General features: G+C 43.9%; 1 protein-coding gene and 1 long non-coding RNA gene across 3 annotated transcripts; one reads left to right on the plus strand and one right to left on the minus strand.

The window, feature by feature from the left end:
• Positions 1–596: 596 nt before the first annotated feature.
• On the plus strand, positions 597–11070 carry mepceb (methylphosphate capping enzyme b). Of its 2 annotated transcripts, XM_061234917.1 has the most exons (6): positions 597–809; positions 1110–1389; positions 1494–3509; positions 6290–6508; positions 7541–7664; positions 10886–11070. In XM_061234917.1, the coding sequence occupies exons 2-6, from the start codon at positions 1288–1290 to the stop codon at positions 10939–10941; spliced, it is 2517 nt and encodes an 838-aa protein (XP_061090901.1). In that variant the 5' UTR covers positions 597–809; positions 1110–1287; the 3' UTR covers positions 10942–11070. The 2 variants fall into 2 exon arrangements, with proteins under 2 accessions (XP_061090901.1, XP_061090899.1); XM_061234915.1 differs by lacking the exon at positions 597–809 and having other exon boundaries at positions 913–1389.
• A 6252-nt stretch (positions 11071–17322) lies between these two features.
• LOC133125153 (uncharacterized) lies at positions 17323–18802 on the minus strand. The gene is made up of 3 exons (XR_009708386.1): positions 18458–18802; positions 18271–18363; positions 17323–17943 (listed from the first exon to the last, which is right to left on the minus strand). It is a non-coding gene; the product is annotated as an uncharacterized LOC133125153 (long non-coding RNA).
• Between the last annotated feature and the right edge of the window lie 1730 nt (positions 18803–20532).

The raw sequence follows: 20532 nt of genomic DNA on the forward strand, positions 1-20532 counted from the left end.
AGTAGCACTCCGAAACAGGAGGAAGAGGGGGGTGAGAAGGGGGGAGGGGCAGGAAACGAGTTGGTGAAAAATACCTTTTATTTTCTGGAATGACTACACATTTATATCAAATTCAAAAACATCCATATCCTATCCACATGTGCTGACACGTTTGTCTTGAAATAATAAGACAATAAACGAAAAAACCACTACACAACACCGAAGGTTGTTTACACGGGCAATAGGTGTCCAGGTCAGATTCCTGTTCTCCACAGGAAAAGTTAAATAAATGATTTTTCTACTGTTCATCACTGTCAAGTAGATTTACTTAAATGCTTACTAACGCTTTTCATTCTAAAACAAGCTTTCGTTTTGCGGTATTCTCCCCTGTCGATGAGAGGTAGTTTTCTGGCGACAGGCATCGAGTCAGATACCTACTGAACTAGAAGGGGGGTTGTTATTAACTCCAGCCTCTCAGTATATTCCATTGGTTACAATCGGGAGGACGAGCCCCAGAGCACTAAACTATTGGTTAGAATGGCTGTCTATCTGTCTTTTTAAGGCTCTACGACGGCATATAAAAAGCGTAGAGGGGCTGAAACGCAGCGCGAGATCCAGCAGCTCAAGCTTGGTCTACTTACTTGAGCGTAGGGGAGTTGGGAACGAGCTCACTAACATACACACTCACACACAGACTGACTGCGAGTTTGAACTATTTTTTTTTATATTACATTCAATCGATTTTTGGAGGGGGTCTTCCAGGTTTAATTATTTTGATCCGTATTATACTTTTGTATAAAATGTATTGAATACGGAAACTTGCAGACGAGGTAAAAATATTTGCGCGCTAAGTCAGTTTTGGGTGGATTTTTTTTTTCATTTTGTAGAATATACTGTCATTCGAGGGAGGGAGGGAGGGCTGGGGCAGCTAAGCTTTAAAGAAGGCGGAGAGAGCGGCGACCAGGCGTTGTGTGTGTGAGAGAGCCTATCGCTCTATCCCTATGTGAATGTGTGTGCGTGTGCCTTTTTTCTTCCGAGAGCTCTCGTTGCTAATGAATAATTCATTAGCTTTGGTTACGTTTCTTTCAGAGGCGGGTTTATGTAAATCGATTGCACTTTTCTCAATACAGAGGAGGCGGGTTCACACAGGCGTGCAGAGGAGGGTGGATTTACGTCGTTGGACGCACACGCGTTTTCTCTGCTGGCTTTCTCGCAAAGCTTGTCATGAGTGGCTTACTGGCTTGTGCTCCAAGCTTGTAGCTACTGTCAGACAGCAAGGAAGTTATGCAGCCAGTGCTCTGAAGACGCATGTCTTTTCAGTGTACTGTCGAGTATGAATCCAGGAAGCACGCCTACCGCAACATAAATAAGACAAGTCTTTTAAACAAATCAAGAAAATGGCATTCCAGAGTAAGTACATAGCCAGCTAACATGTTTAGCTTGTCTTTTTAAAGTGTATATTGATTAGTTGTAGAATACAATTTTAACAATGTATATTTAATTCCCTTTCAAAGTTAACCGTCAGCTCCAGAATCAGTCTCTGCAGTATTGAGTGGAAGATGATCGAGATGTCAGTGGACAAAGAGACTGTTTTAGCTGGTGATGGAAGAGGGGACCCCATGACGCATCAGCAACCCCAACAGCTCGCAGAATGTACTGGAAGCTGCACTAATGCCCCCAAAGCTTTGGTGGCCACATCTGGTAGTTTGGAAGATGGCACCGCCTGCAGTGTAGCCGCTTTCTCTGGCAGTGTGGTCCTGACAGAGCAGCTGACCAATGATTCAAATTCTTCTGGGGGCTGCAGCCGCACTGAAAGCATGGGCCTGGGGCCCCGGAACCATTTTCGCCCAAAAAACGGGCTGCAACAACAACAACAACAACAACAACAACAACAACCACAGCAGCAGAAAATGAACAAGCGCCGCTACAGCATGAATGTGGGTTTCAAGCACCCAGGGTTTAGCAAGAGGAGGCGGCGGGCTAACTCCGAGAGTGACCCAGTCTTACCGACCAACTTCCTGCTGGGCGGGAACATCTTTGACCCACTCAATCTGAACAGCTTGCTGGACGAGGAAGTGAACCGGGCCCTGAATGCCGAGACACCAAAGTCTTCGCCGTTGCCTGCTAAGAGTCGTGATCCCGTGGAAATACTCATTCCCAAAGACATCACAGACCCTTTAAACCTTAACAGCACTGGTGGGGACAGTAATATCCTTGTGTCGCCTTTGAAGAGCGGGGGGAGGAAGAGACATCGTAACCGGCATCATGGAGGAGGAGGAGGGGGCATGGCAACTGCACAGCTTGACCTCTCTTTGTCTGAGAAGAGCAAGCCGGGTGAGGGGTGTGCTGCCGCAGCTGGAGGGGCGTCCTTGCCATCACTGCCTGCACCCAGGGATCCAGCAGCAGCAAGTGTGGTTCCCGAGGCCCCCAAGGCGGGTGCTGTTGTCCTCCTCACACCTGTTCCGGAGTCCCCTCGCCCGTATGAGCTCAACACCTCCATCAACTGCCGTGACGAGGTCGTGCCGCCCATCCTGCCACGCAGCCAGTCGCACGTCGCGACGAGCACCAGCCTCCAGTCTCAGACGCAAGGCGCGGCGAATTCAGCCCCCGTCACGTCCTCATCCACCCAGCAGCTTCCTCCGGCCCGGCATCGCAAGCGCAGGCGCACGTCCAGCAAGTCCGACTCCTCCGTCACCCCCACCCCGTCGGCTAAGAAGGGGAGCGTGGACAGGGGCCGAGGACCTGGTTCAGGGAAGCGACCTCAAACCTTCCATACACCGATCGGGGGTGGGGGAGCAGGGAGCCTCCCTGCCAGCGGTAGGTTTGGACACCAGCAGCCTCGGAATCGTCGCAAGCAGCAGAAGTTCCAGTATGGCAACTACAATAAGTATTATGGCTATCGCAACCTCGGTCTGAGTGAGGACCCACGTCTGCGTGTGCTGAAGCCAGAGTGGTTCCGGGGGAAAGCAGTGCTAGACCTGGGCTGCAACACGGGCCACATGACCCTCACCATCGCCACCAACTGGCACCCTGCCCGCATCCTAGGGCTGGACATCGACGGCGGGCTGGTTCACGCAGCGCGCCAGAACATCAGGCACTACCTGTCGGAGCTGCAGGCGCAAGAGGCCCGACGTTCCGCGGCGGGGTGGCAGGCAAAGGAGGGGACTGGAATTAAAACCCAGGAGGGCGGATGGAAGGATGAGAAGAAGCACAGGATCCAGGAGCAGAAAGCAAAGTTGACTGAAAAGGGAGGAAACAAAATGGAGGGCAAACGGGAAGCAGGACTGAAGCAAGAAGCGGTTACGCCAATGGACACTCTCCCCTCAGATCCCAGAAAAAGGAGAGGTTCAGGGAAGGAGACGAAGGCAGGAAAGGGGGGACTGACAGAAGGTGCTTTGGCTACTCGAGTGCCTCTTGGTGTAGGCCGGCCATTTCCTATTTCACTGCGGATCTGTAGGGGCCCTATTGCAGCACCCCCCCTTCTACACACCATCCCTGGGGACTTCCCTGCCAATGTCTCCTTTGTCAAGGTAAGGGCTTGTGTATTGGCTTGATTATTAACTTAGCTCTGTTATTAGTGAAAATGAAATTTTGGCCTCTGCCCCATGTAATATTTCGCAATTCAATCAATGATCTCACATGCTGGGATTGATTAGCTTCATGTCAGTGTTGTAAGGGTTGTGTAACTTGCGCTCCATAGTCTACCTTAGCGGTGTTGTGGCAGGATACTACTTTCTTATCAGTGTGTTGGTATGTAAACAATATATTTGGGTCAGACATTGGTCACAAGCTACTGCAGGGCTTGTGCGAACCATTCTCCGGGCCCTGATGGATGAATGCAAAATTTGTTACAAAATTGACCTTTTTCATAATCGTCCCTTCAAGAGGTTAATTCACCCTGACACTGACCTTAAACTGTGTTCTCCATTTCATGGCATAGCATGACAAGAAGTGCCCCAGCTGCCTGTTAATTGTTCCAGTTATTTGTTTTGACAAAACTGGATAAACTAGCATACTGTACATAGCCTTGTGTGTGTGTGTGTGTGTGTGTGTGTGTGTGTGTGTGTGTGTGTGTGTGTGTGTGAGTATATGTGCCTTTCCATAATTGCAGTAGTTATTTGGTGTGTATATGTATTTGTGTGATGGTATAAAGTCCATATTCTCTGAAGTATTTGCGCTGGCACTGTACAGCGTAAGGACTACCGTGTGAGGCCTACCACATCTCAGCCCTGAGCTGAGTAGTTTGCAGGCAGCTGTGACGGCGCACTCTAAGATCGTGTTTGTCTCTGCAGACAGCTGGAGTCCGAATGGAAACCCCAGCACAAGGGGCCTTCTGTTTGTGCAGCGTTAGGCCTGCACTTTTGTTTTGTGTCTCAGCGTGAGGGTGGAATTTGATGAGCAGTTGATGGAATTCAGTATTTCCCCTTGTGAGTGGGGAATGGGGGGGGTGGGGGGTGGGGGAGAGGGGTTGTTTGTCTCCTCGTCCTCTCCGAAAGACCTTGGATCACGCCCACTGCTGCACACTTCCCCTCTGCCTTACTGCTGACTTGCTTTATCTCTCTCTCTCTCTCTCGCACACTCACAACATGGCTAGCGTTAGCAGCCAGCCTCGCCCCTGAGTGAGAGAGGGCACGAGAGAGAGGGGGAGAGAGAGTCTGTTCATGCATACGGCTGATTTTGGTAGTGTGATTTTGTGAAAGGTAATTTAAAACCCCACGTTTAAGTCTGAGAGAGAGGCGTGTGTGTGTGTGTGTGTGTTAATGGGTATGTGTGGCTGTCGGTGTACTGTCTTGTTTGTGCTTGTATATATTGATCTGTTTTAAGTGTGTATGCAGAAACATTTGGCTGCTCAGTAGCTGTGTATTAATGTAGGGTGTTAATGTGTTGGGGGCTCGAGTGTGACGCTGTGCGTCTGCATTTCGGTGCATCTCAGATTGCAGGCTTCAGCATGCATTTGTCAACAACGCTCCTTTCATTTGATGTTTGTGAAAGGTCAAGTTTTTCCAGTTTTATTGTTACCTACAACTGTCGGTTTATTCTAACTAATGTTAATTTGGAGAAGACTGTGCACTGGTTGTGCATACCAAAACCTGGGTGGATTGGATTTTTATAATTAAAGCCTGATTGGCCAGGATTACTGTACAACCAAGGCCAATAAAACAAAGAAAAAAGGTACCTCAGTTCTAATCAATAGTTGGTTATCATTATCATAATTGTATTGCATTATATAATTAAGATTGCTCAGAAGAGAAGTTTGGAAATTAGACAGATCCAAGTCACTGTTGGATTGGAAACTATGTACACAGAATCCTGTGACTAGAAGGAAGAATCAAATTTATTTTTTATTTTTTAAATGTAATTAAGGGAAGTCTTTCATAGTATAACCAAGTTTAAAACCCACTTGCATAAAACCAAGTTTAAAACACAGAGAGTACTCTCAGCACTGTGAAGGAAAATAAAATTATTGCTCCTGCTTATTTAAGATGCATTGTGGATGTCCATTTTTAGTCTCCTAATAATACCTTATCAAACAGCCTCCAACATGCTGCTTTTGTCATTTCTTTCAGTTTCTATTTAAATGTACTTTCCTCCACAGGACAAACAAGGTGAACTTATGATTGGATGTTCAGAAAGACATGTCTGTACATGTACTCAAATGGCCATTTTATAGGGAAGCATTTTGGATATACCCTCAGTGAGCACTTTATTAGGTATTTATTAGGTATCTATTAAGTCTTCTGCTGCTGTAACTTATCCAATTAAAGGCTTGCCGCTTCATGTGTTCAGATATGCACTTCTGCATACCACTGTTGTAATGTGTAGTTGGTTGTGTTACTGTCAGCCTCGACCAGCGTAGCCATTCTCTGACCTCTCATTAACAACGTGTTTCAGCCTGGAGAACTGCTGCTCACTAGATGTTTTTTGTTTTTCGCACCGTCCAACTCTAGAGACTGTTATGCATGAAAATCCCTGGAGATCAGCAGTTACAGAAATACTCAAACCAGCCCATCTGACACCAACAATCATGCCACAGTCGAAATCTCTAAGATTTCCCCCCCATTCTGATGGTTGATGTGAACATTAACCGTAGCTCCTGACCAGTATCTGCGTGATTTTATGCATTGCACTGGTAGATAATCACATGAATAAGTAGGTGTACAGTTGTTCCTAATAAAGTGCTCAGTGAGTGCATAGCAGACATTCAGGAACGCTCTAATGTAGAAGTAAGTCTGTGTCAGAATTAGGTGAAGACTGGTGTTTGGGGATATCTGACCACCCCCTTGACCCTGCCCCCGTCCCTCCCTTGCAGGGAAACTACGTCCTGGAGAACGACACACAGCTACACACCCAGCAGCCCGAGTATGATGTCATCCTGTGCCTGAGCATGACCAAATGGGTGCATCTGAACTGGGGCGATGGCGGGGTGCAGCGCCTCTTCAAACGGGCCTTCAGGCACCTGCAGCCTGGCGGGATCTTCATTCTGGAGCCGCAGCCATGGGCCTCGTACGGAAAGAGGAAGAGGCTCACGGTGAGAGAGGGCTGAGGGAGGGAGGGAGGCACAGAATGAGACTGAGCGAAGGAGGCAGGACGGGGAAGGGGACAAAACATGAATTTGGGAGGAAGACTATTAGACCTGGACGAAGTGGGAGAGATTAGAAAAGGATTTAAAGTGCAGACAAAGAACCTGAATGTGTGTATGACATTGTGAGGGAATGTAGAGGAATGAAAAGCCAATGAGAGAATGGGAGGTGGTTACATAACGTTGTACATTTGAAGTGGATTGTGAATATCATGCATAATCCTTCCATATCCTTATGGTAGGCTATTTGGGTCTTTCTGACCTTATAACATATACTCCGCAACTGGTGACATCCAAGGCTTACAATTATTGGCTCGTTTTGAGCCTGTTGCCCGCACTCCGCAACTGCAGTGCAGAACTTTTAATTTGTGAAAATCGGCGAGTGATTGAAGGGTCATGAAAACACCACCCGCAGTTATGGTTCATAAAGCTGCGAATGGGAATTGAGGAAAGCCACGTGTCAATTGCTGTGACAAACCACCAACCCCTGCTGCTGAACGGAGAGGAGAGTGTGGAAGTACTGCTCCCACAAGCCTCTGCTGCGCTGGTCTCTGGGGCCCGTGGCTGCTAAAACCAGCAGGTTGCTGTGCCGGCTCGAACACATTAACATCATCGCTGCAAGTCAAAACATACACGCCCTTGCTCAGCAAGGATTCGTATGCTACGTGCCTGTTACCTGAAAAGACTGGAAGGAGCAATGTCGGGGAAATCCACCATTTTAGATTGCAGCCTCAAGTAAAAACTATTAAGTGTGTTTAACTGATTAGATTCTCTAAATGAAAATCCATTTGCTCATGCTTTTTTAAGTTCCTTGAAAATATGACATTTAAGTGTGCATTATACTTTTTGTAACATTGTGTTAGCTTTAGGAGGTTTATCTATGTCCACATAATGATGAAAAATATCAGGAAGTCATAACATGACAGCCTCTCATCTGGCGTAAAATGTCTGTTTTTAATTTTATTCGTCCTACCTCTCCAGGAGACCACCTATAAGAATTACTACAATATCCGTTTCAAGCCAGATCGGTTCACCTCCTACCTGACATCAGAAGTGGGCTTTTCCAGCTATGAGCTCATTGGCACTCCTAAGAGCTCTTCCAGAGGTTAGTTCCCTTCCACAACCGTCTCATCTACTGCAAACCTGCCTCTCCATCAGTGTGACAAAAGGGGAGCCAGAATGGAAAGTGGTGTTCAGAAGAGCCAATAACCTTGCAAACATTACGGAAACAAATTTATTTTTAGTAACTTGCTGGGTGTGATAAACATGAAATCAAAAATCTCATGCCAGTAAATGTGCAGGGCTTCATAGAATGAAATTACATTTCAACCGCTGTAGCTCATGTGCAGTGATTGGTGGACTCAGACCATGCCTATGCTGACTATAGCCAGGAGTGGCAAATCAGTTGGCCATGGCATTGCCCAGGGAGAGAGCGTTTCAGTTGCCAGGGAACATTCGGACTTATTGGCGAATGGCAGGGAGGCCTCGGTCATGAGCCCCCGACCAGCCTGCACCAGTTCTCTGACACCATAGCTTTGGCAGCTGGCGCAGTACATCCTGGAAATGAAGCAACTGACTTCTTGTGTTTCTAATCCTGACTGTGCCAGTGCTGACTGAGGCCTGTGGCTCTGGGGGACAATTGGCCGTATTGTCACCGTGGGAGGGTTTCAGTCTGCCGGGATTATGGCATCTCATTGCACACCGGCGACCCTGCCCTGGTTACTCGGGCACTCGTAAGCCCTCCTGTGAACCTGCAAATGAGCGGTCTTCCTCGTGTCTGTGCGAGCCTGACTTGCAAACCGCGGTGTGATGAGAAGTGGGGCTTGAGATCTCAGGGGAGAGCACATGCTTGGCTGCCCTCTCTCAAATAAATAGAGGATGTTGCAACAATCGTAAAATACTGCTGGGCCTTCCAAATTGGGGAGAAAAGACATTCAAATAACATTAGTCTGTCTGTCTGAATCAAAACCTTCTAACAAAGAAATGGTTCTTGAGCTGTAATTGGATGTAATTGGGCTGGAAAAAATCAGAATGCAATTTGTTGTAGTGCCATTCCTAAATAAACTGGATAAGAAATTGTGTTGTTCATTGCCAAAAATCTGTACAATTTCTTAAGGTAATAAGCTTAAGGTACAGTGGGCTCCAGAATTATTGGCAACCTTAATACAAATTTAGAAAAAAGGCTGCATATAATAAAGAAAATGGATAATTATGTATATTTTATGTTCAAAACAGTATACTTTTATTTGAATTAATTTGCTCATGTTGGGGCGGCACAGATGGTGCAGTGGGTAGCACTGCCGCCTCACAGCAAGGAGGTCCTGGGTTCGAATCCCCGTCGGCCGGGGCCTCTCTGTGCGGAGTTTGCATGTTCTCCCCGTGTCTGCGTGGGTTTCCTCCGGGTACTCCGGTTTCCTCCCACAGTCCAAAGACATGCATGTTAGGCTGATTGGAGAGTCTAAATTGCCCATAGGTATGAGTGTGTGTGTGCCCTGCGATGGACTGGCGACCTGTCCAGGGTGTATTCCTGCCTTTCGCCCAATGTATGCTGGGATAGGCTCCAGCCCCCCTGCGACCCTGTTCAGGATAAGCGGGTTAGGAGAATGAATGAATTAATGTTTCATTGTTTTTTATTTAGTAATTTACCATTACTAATGTATATTTTTCTGAAAAACACAGGTGCCAAAATTATGGCCACCCACTTACGGATGCCAATAGTTCTGGAGCCAGCTGTATGTGATCATTTGGGGATCTAATTTTCAGTATTTATTGGAGGGACCTTGTGTCTTTAATTCAAGGGACTGGGGCCCTCAATTTTTTCTATTTGGTTTTCTTCATTGTATGGTGTATGCATTGGCAAACCTACCAAATAAGCAGGCAGGCTGGGACCTAAGCCAAATGCTTAGTGCAGCCATATGTCGAGACCTGGTGGTAGCCATCAACTGAACACCAAATTCTCAAATAAGTAAAATTTGTGTTATGTTCCAGTGGTGTGTAACTTTGCAGAGATATTCTTTTTTGTTCCACCCATTTGTCCAATTTACATTGGCTGGTTCTGCAACATTGGATTTCCTTATGTATATAATCTTAGATAATTGCGTGCTTGGCTTTAGTCTTACTTGTGGTGGGCCTATTTGATTGGCAGGTGCTGAATGTGTGCTTGGCTAATTCCAAAGAAAGTATCCTGTTACTCCCTGTCATCGGTAGCTAGTGACTATGTGTAAGCTTGTATTTGGAATGGACCAAGAGTGTTTTACACACACAGCAACATGGGAGGTGTGGTGCGGTGCACATGTCACTTCATGGCTTGACCATGATTCATTACATTACATTACATTATTGACTTTTGGCAGGCGCTCTTATCCAGAGCGACGTACAGTTGATGAGACTAAGCAGGAGACAATCCTCCCCTGGAGCAATGCGGGGTTAAGGACCTTGCTCAAGGGCCCAACGGCTGTGCGGATCTTATTGTGGCTAGACCGGTATTAGAACCACTGACCTTGCGTGTCCCAGTCATTTGCCTTAACCACTACGCTACAGGCCGCCCTATTCATGTGAATGGTGACATTCTGTTCAGGTGCAATTAGAATTGTCATGTTTTGATTAAGAACCAAGTGTCATTTGCAGATAAGCGTATTTATATTTGGAGTACTGGAAGTTCATGGATGCATAAATCTGCAAGTAATAATGGACACTCAAAATAACAGAGCCTTAAGGGGAAAAACAGTGCACAGAAATTCACTGAAAGTATTTATGCGCACGTAAAAATATATTTTTTCAAGTCTGAAGAATACTCACTAAAGCATATTTTTCTGACAAACTGTGGTTGTTTTCAAATCGCATTTGAACTATTCAGGAAAATGAACTGTGCAAACAAGGAATTGTGGCTTTGTTGAGTTTGTTTTGGTTGGTTGATTAAAATGTATAAGGGGTTCTTTTTGGCGTTCAGGTCAACAGATGTACTTCAGTTTGCTGCACCACTTATTTGTCAATAATAACTGTGCATTAATACCAAAAATACAGAATTTCCATAAAGCATCCCTCTACTGCAGAGCTACACAACTCCACGTCCTGCAGGCCGCAGTGTCTGCTGGTATTTGCTCCTACCGTGCGCTACACCACCTGATTTCTTTAATTATTTTACCTGCTTGGTTCTGATAATAAGCTAATTGGTGAAATTAGATGGTGTAGGGCACGGTTGAACCAAATGCCAGCATACACTGCGGCCTGCAGGATGTGGAGTTGAGTAGCGCTGCTCTACTGAAAAGCTGTTTGTGTTTCTGTTGCCACATCATTATTTGAGTGAAACTTCTCTCTGGCTTGCAGGATTTCAGCGGCCGATCTACCTGTTCCACAAAGGACCGTCTTGCTCAAGGAAATGACTCATTTCGAAGATGAGCGAACATGCAACCTGAAAAGAATCAAGACTTCATTCATCCACCTATATCTGAAAAGCCAGCATAACCTTTTTTTTTTTGATGGATATTTTTAACTTTTGAAAAACGCAATGGGAGAGGTTTGGGGGTGGGTGGGGAGGGGGGGGAGGAAGTGGAGGGAAGATAAATGCTGAGGTGTAAATTCAACAGACATGCTTTAGATTTATTTGCCTGTTTAACAGAACCTTGTAATTTTTTTTTTAAGATTGTGAAAAACTCTTCTTGTGAAGAACAGACTACTAACAAATACACGCACCCACACAACGTTGAAAGCATTTTGCTTCAATTCTACAGTTTCTATATAAAAGTGCAGCTACAAATCTTTCTTTGTGAGAAAATGTGTATTATGCCCACACCTTTGTTTCTCACTGTGGATCTGCATCTGTTGGAGATGATAACACTGTTGAGATGTGGATGCTCACTCTATTCAGTGTCAGTCCCTGCTCTCTGGCACCCAGTGCTTTGTTATGTAACTGCCAGCTTCTGAAGCTGCTGGATGATGAGATCACTTTCATTCTTTCTGACAAGGGGCGTGTAGAAGAACTGATGAGGGGTGCTCAACTTGTTTTTTTTGGTCAAGCTGTGATTGTCTTCGGAAGGGGTGGTTTTCTGTTGCCAGCTGGGATGTACCACCCACGTTCAGTGGTAAATCCCGGCATTGTTCTGGGCAGCGCGAGGTAAATAAATGCATTGAGGACATGCAGCTTGGGGGTTTCTGTGCCACTACCTTGGTGCTAAGACCTTTGGAACATTGTCACAATGTTTGGTACTCATTCTGAGAATGTGTCAGCTGCGGTTTATGGGGCTCGGACGGGACCCGCCCACCCCGGCGAAAACGGTGGAAACGGTGGAAACATTGAAAACCATCTTGGGAGCCTCAAACTGATCTCGAACAGAGGCCTGTGCAGCAGTACAGCCTGTCCAGCCGGCATAGGTTTGCACAATTTGTGCCGATTATATTGCAGGCCTCTACTGCTATGAAGGAGACCCCGTTATACGATATTGCTTCCTTTTGAAAGACCTGTTGTATGCCACCTAAACTGAATCCTGGCCGCACTCGAAGAGAGGAGGACATTTCGCACCAAAATCATCTTACAAATTTGGCGACTGTTTATTCTGCTACCAACACTTGTGCATAAAATAAAATGAAAAGGCGCACTGCTTCTCTTGATACTCACCAGGCCGAACGAGTTTTGGAAGCCTGTTTTTACTTTTTTTTTTTTTTTTTGATTTGTTGGGACTCTTAGATGCTAAACATGACTTTTGGTCCTCTAAGAGAGGAATGGTGCCATGTGGATCAAATGTGCGGGGACCACGTTTCCCCTCTCATCATTAAATCACAGCACTGTTCTCATCTGCATCAACTGCTTCATTTTGCTGTGAAACCTCAGAGCATTGGTCAACAATGTGTTTCTCATGTATTTTTAACTGCATTTGGAGGAACATCGTTCAGCTTGGTTTGTGTGTGAGTTTGAGTGACAGGGAGGTCTGTACTCATGTAAAGATCATCTTCCCTCCAGACAGTCACAATTTAAAGGTTTTTGAAAACTTTCAATGTTTTAAACAATGAAGAGAAAAAAATAAACCAGTTTCCAGTTGGATCACATGCTGTCTGTATGTGCACATTGTAATCCCTTGTTTTACGTTGTTTTACGATGTTCATGTACAGGGAGACTTACTATTGTCTCTACTTGCCAGTCCAACTGCCCCAAATTGGCGAAAACTGGCGATGGGATGCACGGATAATGCTGCTTCTGCAGAGCTGTTAAGGACCATTTCAGCTTCTGCTCCAATGTTTCATGAGTGGCTGAGCAGTTGCTTCTTATTGGGCATGTTCCGTGGCTGCAGCGTTTTCCCCCAATTCAACATCAGCATGTGTATCCTCAAAGTCATGTGCTGTCAGCCTCTGCCACTTTTTCTGCTGTGAGCTGCACAGTCCTTGCTTTGAAGTATACATTAGCTACACTGCATAGGCAGCTGCTGAAGACAGATAAATCTTCCAGAGGTGCAATCTTGCACAATGATGTGTCCTTAACAAGGCTTTGTCCAGTTGTGTATCTCTCTGCAAGACTGTCCTGCTTGCCACCAGTGTGGTCTGCATATTTTGGATAAATGCAAACTTTTAAAAATACATTGTACTGCTGCCTTTTCCTGAGGTGAGGAAATTACCATTATTTGATGGCGTCTAATTTACACCCTGAGATCAGAGAGATTTGTACAAATTAAGTCAAAATTTACGATAAACGTTCCACCTTCATTAACATATACAGACTGGTTTGATGCTTTTACCACATAAGCTACAATGGGAGACTTGTTTTTTATATATAAATCCTCTCCTTCCCATGGTCTCTACAAGTTCTTTTCCCCCCATCTGGCCAGAACCACACCGGCAAATCAATCATTACAGTTTTCTCTGTACAAAATGTTACTTATGTTGTGGTTGGCTTCTCCATGAAGGCGACTGGAAACAGACACTGGATTGTGCAAGTTGATTTGTCTTGACTAAAGGGTATAGCATGAAAGCAAGAAGAAAAGATAACTGCAGAATGCACAAATGAGTGGTAGTAGGTTAACCTTTAGCTATTATGACTGTGTTCCTTGTTTTTATCTCAGGATGGTTAACAAAGTACAACTATCTGATTTCATTTCAGGGCGGGACCTGGGCACCATCAAGTGAGAGTAGTGCAGTGATGTTCATTCCTGGTCCTGGCAGGTCACAGAGTCTGCTGGGTTTTGTTGTTTCTCCGCGCAACTGATCAATTACAGCAGTCTATTACATAGTTAACTCACCTCACCTGCTTTCTTGGGGCTGAATTAGTTGCTCATCTTAAGGCAAAAACAAAGACCAGCAGACCCTGCAGCCCGCCTGGACCACGTAGGTCACTGAAGGTCACTGTAGTAGCATCTTCTCAGCAGGAGCAGAATGTTTACACAAATTAGATTTAGTTTTTGTTCTTTGATTGTTTCTACAAAATGGGATGAGAAATACACATATCCTCCACGCTTCCACCGTATAGCCATGTTTTTCATTATCAATGCCATGGAATTAACAAGAGTGATGAATGTGTGGAAGGAAGCAGGTGATGACATATGGCATACTTATACCAATATGTTTTGTGAGAGATTAGATTGCTACCTGACTAACATGGCTGAAATGGTCTTTTATGCTTTAGTAAAACCTAGCCTATTCACATGGAAGCTACATATCAGTTTGCTGGTATCATAAATCCCATAGTCCTTAGCCTACTGTATGTTATGAACAGAAATTCTGTAGTCGAATGTCTTTCCTTCCAACTAGAGCTTGATTCAAATGCAATCAATTTCATTGCTTGAACTTAATTGATGTGAATTTAGTGGGAAAGAACTTAAATGTGTAATATTGTAGAAAACCGTGGCACAAAGGCAATCTACTGTTCTGTACTATACTCACAACCTAGCCCCTCACCCAGTGCCAGCTGGCTCCTATTTCAAGGGCCTAGCTTGTGGCCTATCAAGTTGGGCTTGTCCATCTGGAACAATGACAAGAAATCTTACTCCCCATTTAGCATAACAACTAAAAGACACAATGGCCCAGTTTTTAAGGTAAAGGGTGGGGTCATCTGTTGGTGTGAAGAAGTGTTCTATTTTGTAACTTTAAACCTTGGGGAAATCCTGCCAATAAAGCTTTGTATTGTAGTTGTGTTGTCACTAATGACAACTAGGAGCTCAGCTCATAAAACACAAATAACAGACTGATTAGTTGTGGACACTAGGTAAACTGAATTAGTTTGAACAGTTTCCTGGACATTTGCAGGGTTGAAGATCAATTGCACATATTTTACATAATTCTAACAACAAGTATGCTAGCTTTCAACTGACATGACAACTAACGCTGATAAGGTAAGTCAAAATAAATTGGAATCCATCAGCTCTGGTCCCACCAGCTCTGGTCCCACCTTTAGGGGGATTGGACATCCTTGCACTGCTGCCCCCAGCTCTGGTCCCACCTTCAGGGGGATTGGACATCCTTGCACTGCTGCCCCCAGGCAGGCATGCTGGGCCTCCTGTGCTGCAGTCCTGCCAAACCCCTGAAGGTGCCAAACCTAATCTGCAGATAATATGCCTTTTCCTTAACTTTTAAGCAAACTACTGAAATACAAGTTCTCACTGCATAGTGCTAGGCATGGCTTATTTTTGTAACATAGTTCCATCCCAGTATAAATCCCTTTAATATAATATAAATATAAATGGGCCTACCTTTCATCTCAATATTCAAATCAATTCTTTGTGAGAAAAGGGGCATTATTACCCACTATTTTGCTGTGTTGACAAATCAGCAGCAATGTATACACCTCAATAACACTCAAGCATATCTGCTTCATTCATTTCCATATTAACTTGCTTTCAGGCAAAAACACAAATTTAGACATTGCATTTGTTTAAAGAATGTACCGCTGTGTGGTATTCTCATACCCATACAGTGGCTTCAGAAAGTATTCAGTCCCGTTCACATTTTGCAGGAACTTTATTGTATTGTAGACATTTTTTTTAGAAATTATTTCAAAAACAGAAATCTCTCATTTTCATATAGACCCTTTGCCGTGGCACTCCAAATTGTGGTCGGGTGCATCCTGTTTGCTTTACTTGTCCTAGAACATAATTTGGAGTCTACTTGTGGCAAACTGAATTGAGTTTAGAAAGGCACACGTGTGTATATAAGGTTCCACAATTCACACTGCACGTCAGGACAAAACCCAAGCCATGAAGTCCAAGGAACTCTCTGATAAAACAAAAAGGTAACTCTTAGGACAGAACACCAAGCACTATGTCTGCCGAATGGCAGGCACTGCTCATCACCTGGATAACACCGTCCCTACGGTGAAGCATGGCGGTGGTGGCAGCATCATGCCAAGGGGAGTGTTTCTCAGCGGCAAGGGCAAGGAGACTCGTCAGAATTAAGGGAAGAATTAATGCAGCCATGAATCTCTGACTGTCCTTCAGTGGCCCAGCCACTGTGGAAAGACCTGAAGAAGGCAGTTAAAAGATGCTTCCCATCCAATCAGACAGAGCTTCAGAGGATCTGCCAGGATGAGTGGCATAAACTGCCAAAATCCAGGTGAGCAAAGCTTGTAGAGACTTACCCAAGAAGACTGTAATTGCTGCCAAAGGGGCTTCTACAAAGTACTGAATTAAGGATCTGAATACTTATATAAAAGGGATTTCAGGTTTTGCTTTTTAATACATTTTATGAAAACATGTTTTTACTTTGTCATTATGGGTTATGGAGTATATATTGATGGGCAAAAATGGCAATTATATCTATTTCTACAACACAATCGTGAGTGAAAAAAGGGGTCAGAATACTTAAGCCACTGTATATTCATTTCCATAGGGGATACCACACTTACGCCATCACCCAGTGCAAGGAACCTCGGCATGGTGATGGACAGCAGACTGTCCCTCTCCGAAAACATTGCGGCGGTGACCCGGTCATGCAGGTTCTTCCTATACAACATACGGAGAATCCGCCCCTTTCTCACCCCCTACTCGACCCAGCTCCTGGTCCAAGCGATGGTTCTGTCTCGCCTGGACTACTGCAATTCCCTCTTGGCTGGCCTCCAAGCGCCCGCCATCAGACCCCTCCAACTTATCCAGAATGCAGCAGCTCGTCTGGTCTTCAACCTTCCCAAATACTCACGTCACCCCCCTGCTTACTTGCTTCCACTGGCTGCCTGTCATGGCTCGCATCGAATTCAAAACATTGGTGCTGGCCTTCCAAGCAGCTAAGGGGTCTTCCCCAGCTTACCTACAAAAAAATCATCAAACCCTACACCCCTGCCAGACCTCTTTGTTCAGCCTCCACAGGCCACTTGGCACCTCCCCCTCTCCGAACTTCCACCTCACGCTCACGACTACTGTCTGTTCTGGCTCCACGGTGGTGGAACGAACTCCCCATTGAGGTCAGAACTGTAGAATCTCTTCCCACCTTCAAGCGCAAACTGAAGACGTACCTCTTCAAGCAACACCTCTCCCTCCCTACCTTCCTGTGAACCTTAATGGTTGTCTTTCTGTGATTTACTATTTTGTGTATCAGTATTTTTAGTTTGGCTAGGTAAGCGGTTTGGTCATACTTTTGCTTTGTTTGTTTGTTTAAAAATATATAAATTATTATTAATTATTAAAATAAAAATTCAATGCCAAATGCCATTAATGTAATGTAATGTAATATTCTCATATAAAGCATCATGTCCATTTAAAGCACAGTACAGTTTCTATTTTAAAGGGTTTTCCCATTTCATTTAAAAAAATGTCAAACTACATTTCAAATAGAGGACAAGAAACTCCAACTATGTCATAACCATTCAATTTTTATTGTAGGTTATCTTCATATTGAAACTGATATGTTACAATTATTCTATTAATTCTATTAAGTTCTTTCTTGTATACATAAGCTATAACACCATGGGCAAAGTCATTAATTCTGAAGCCAAAATCTGTTTTGACTTATCGTTGGACCCCTATGGGCCAATGGTTTAAGCTTCAATTCTGTTTTAGAATAATAATTGTTGGATTTCACATATTACACAAAAATGTGTATTAAATTATTTATGATGAGAGGTTAGAGGAAGGGAGGTGAGCAGCAGATGACAGGTGGTGGGTTGTAATGGAAAGTAGAACTTGTAGGAAGACTGGGTGTCAGAGGTGGATTCTCCACAGGAAACTTGCTTTGGTTATTGTGGGGCCCCAGTAACACTGAACCTTTTCCCACAAATCTCAAAAGTTGTCATAAATCGTTTAATCACAATATTGCAAATGTTAAGATGTTGTGACAACAGAGGAGACTCCAGTCTGTGCTTCGGAGCTCGGTGGTGAGCTCTCACTCTCTGTCCCAATCTCTGTCCGGTCTTCCTCAACGTCCACCAATACTGCCGAGACGCATGCCAGCCTGTTCTGAAACGTAGCCCACACCTGAAGGAGATATGTGTGCCAATAATGAGAAGGATACGACTGGGCTCTGCTCTTGACGGTTCAAACATTTCAGAACGTCCAGCTGCAAACGGACACCAGCCTACATATTTCATAACTTTTCATTCCTGCGATTAAATCCAGAGAATGAAGCATATCAACGTTAGGTACCATCTAAAACTGGATTATGTCCGTAATTGAAGCAATAGATCACAGTTCAGGACACTATCTGCTATGATACATCGAAAATACATCGCGTGTAAATTCAACATATTCACACCCAGGTTAAGTCAATGTCGTGTTAGTTAGATAGTTTAATGAGAATCTCACCTTGGCTAAATGTTCCAACTCTCCCGTCCTCTCAGTCCAAGCTTGTAGGTTACTGTTCAGTGTGATCATTAGGGTGTGTGCCTCGCCCAGATTCTGTTGCATAATTCCATAAACAGTACGTAAATACAAATAATCCGCAGTATACAAATTTCATTGCACTTTTTATGAAGTAGCAAATTTCACCAACCTGTGCAATGTCATGAATGTATTTTCGCCTCAGTTCGTTAAAATTACGTATTTCGACTGCCTCCGCCATGGCTGCAAATCTTCCCGCGCTGATTTCAAGTAACCACACGGTCTGATCATTGGACACGATCAGGAGACTATTGGCAAATTCTTGTCACTTTTTTAACAGGTTGTTGTAGAAAACCCCCCCAAAAAACAGTGTGTTCAAATTTTTGCTTGTGGGTATAATGTATTCAATTAAATCGCACCAAACCACTTGCTGCAGATCGAGATCTATTGTTTTCACGTTTTGCAACAAAATCATATTCTAGTTCCTACTAGTACCCTGCCTGCGCATGATTGGCGGAATTACGTCACCCTGACCGGATCTACACGTTGTAAACAAAGGCGTTTATTAGTTATGAAGCTGTCAGTCAATAATAAACGGAGGTTATGCGTTACCGGTTGGATGTACTGTGTTGTGTGGGAGGAAATAGTAGTAGGCAGTCGTTATGTTCCAAAATTAGTCAACATTTTGTATTGATTCCTACCCGCAGAGTTACGAGTGTATCGTGTCAGTAAACCCGTTTATGGGTATATTGAATTGAGTTCTCATCTCAACTTTATACGAACCCCTAGCTAAATCCTATACACGAAGAATCGAGTACAAGACTGCACAAAATTAATATTTCTCTTGTAGATTGTCAAACTGCCACAGTTAGCTTTAGCGAACAGCTTACTATTAAACACATTGCTGTTATAGCCTATTTCGTTACACCATGTGCTGGGCACGCACTTGGATTAGCAGAGTTCGTTCAACTTCGATGACACTACAGATATTGCTGTACACTCTGGTGTTACTATCTTGGCAATGCATTGCCCTACGAATCGCTCAGCGTTGTATTTATACCCCTCACGTTACAGCTAAGAGTAGATTTCTTAAAACTGTTCAACAGAAATTTATGTAAACATGATTACGTCATGAGTTAGCAAGATATACGACTATTCTCAAGTACAACGATACAGTTTCCTGTTAATATGCAATACAACGTGTGCAATGCATATTAAGTATCGCATACTATTGCATACTTCTCTTTTCATAAGATCACACATACGATTTCACTTGCATGTCTATGGCACCACAGGTAGAATTATGGTTGTGAAAATGTATACATAATCAGAACAATTGAAGTAGCAGTGGGACTTAAAGAGACATAACACTTGCTCAGTTATGACTAGGTAAGCTTCATTTAGCATTCTTCTCTAAAGATTTCATTTCTTTCTGCAATACCACCGCAAACGTCACAAACGTCTGGGCAAACTGTGGGATCAGGAAAGTGAAAGCCAGTTATGAAAGAGGGACAAAACATAGTCGATGGAATAGTATTTATAATAATTCAGTGTTCCTTTGATCACGTTACTGTCTGAAGACTTGCAGAGACAGGCACTCATGCCGAACACAGTAACATTGACAGCAGGAAGTGTTTGCAAGATGGCGCTGTCGTTAGAGCTCCCCATAGTGCTAGAAATTGGTTGTTGCAGAGAACTGTGGCAGATGGGCGTAAAAAGAAACACATAATAATAATATGAATTATGATTATGATGATTATATTTTTTTCTAATCCTTATTTTTATTATTATTATTATTATTATTATTATTATTATTATTATTAGTAGTAGTAGTAGTAGTAGTAGTAGTAGTAGTAGTAGTGATAAGCACAAAAAATAGCTATAAGATAGTACTGCTAATTTTGACTTTATGCGATAACATGAATGCACATCACACAAAAAGTCACCTTGAACTAGTACAGACCATTGGAATATTTAATGAAGGTGAATCAATAAGATAACATAACTTTTAGAAATGAGCTGACTCTCACTTTTCTGTACATTTACAAATTTTACACCTCTGAGTCATACTTATTTCAACACTTATTTCAAACATCTAGGCAAACCCCAACTTATGCAGGTGTAAATTTGGTTTTACATTTTTGTTTACATTTAAGCATTTTGTGTATTGTCCTCATTGCAGTGGGGTGATCAAGATGGAGAAGATATGTGATGAAGAATACCCCTTTGGGGAATTATTATGGGCAT

The sequence above is a fragment of the Conger conger genome, chromosome 3 (genome assembly GCF_963514075.1).
Source record: "Conger conger chromosome 3, fConCon1.1, whole genome shotgun sequence".
Taxonomy (NCBI): Eukaryota; Metazoa; Chordata; class Actinopteri; order Anguilliformes; family Congridae; genus Conger; species Conger conger.

Bases quoted from the DNA above. Each gene is read 5' to 3' on its own strand.
- mepceb (XM_061234917.1), top strand. From the start codon at position 1,288: ATGTCTTTTCAGTGTACTGTCGAGTATGAATCCAGGAAGCACGCCTAC. The intron at 3,510-6,289 runs GTAAGGGCTTGT...CCTCCCTTGCAG, and splicing joins CCAATGTCTCCTTTGTCAAG to GGAAACTACGTCCTGGAGAA. The intron at 6,509-7,540 runs GTGAGAGAGGGC...CTACCTCTCCAG, and splicing joins GAAAGAGGAAGAGGCTCACG to GAGACCACCTATAAGAATTA.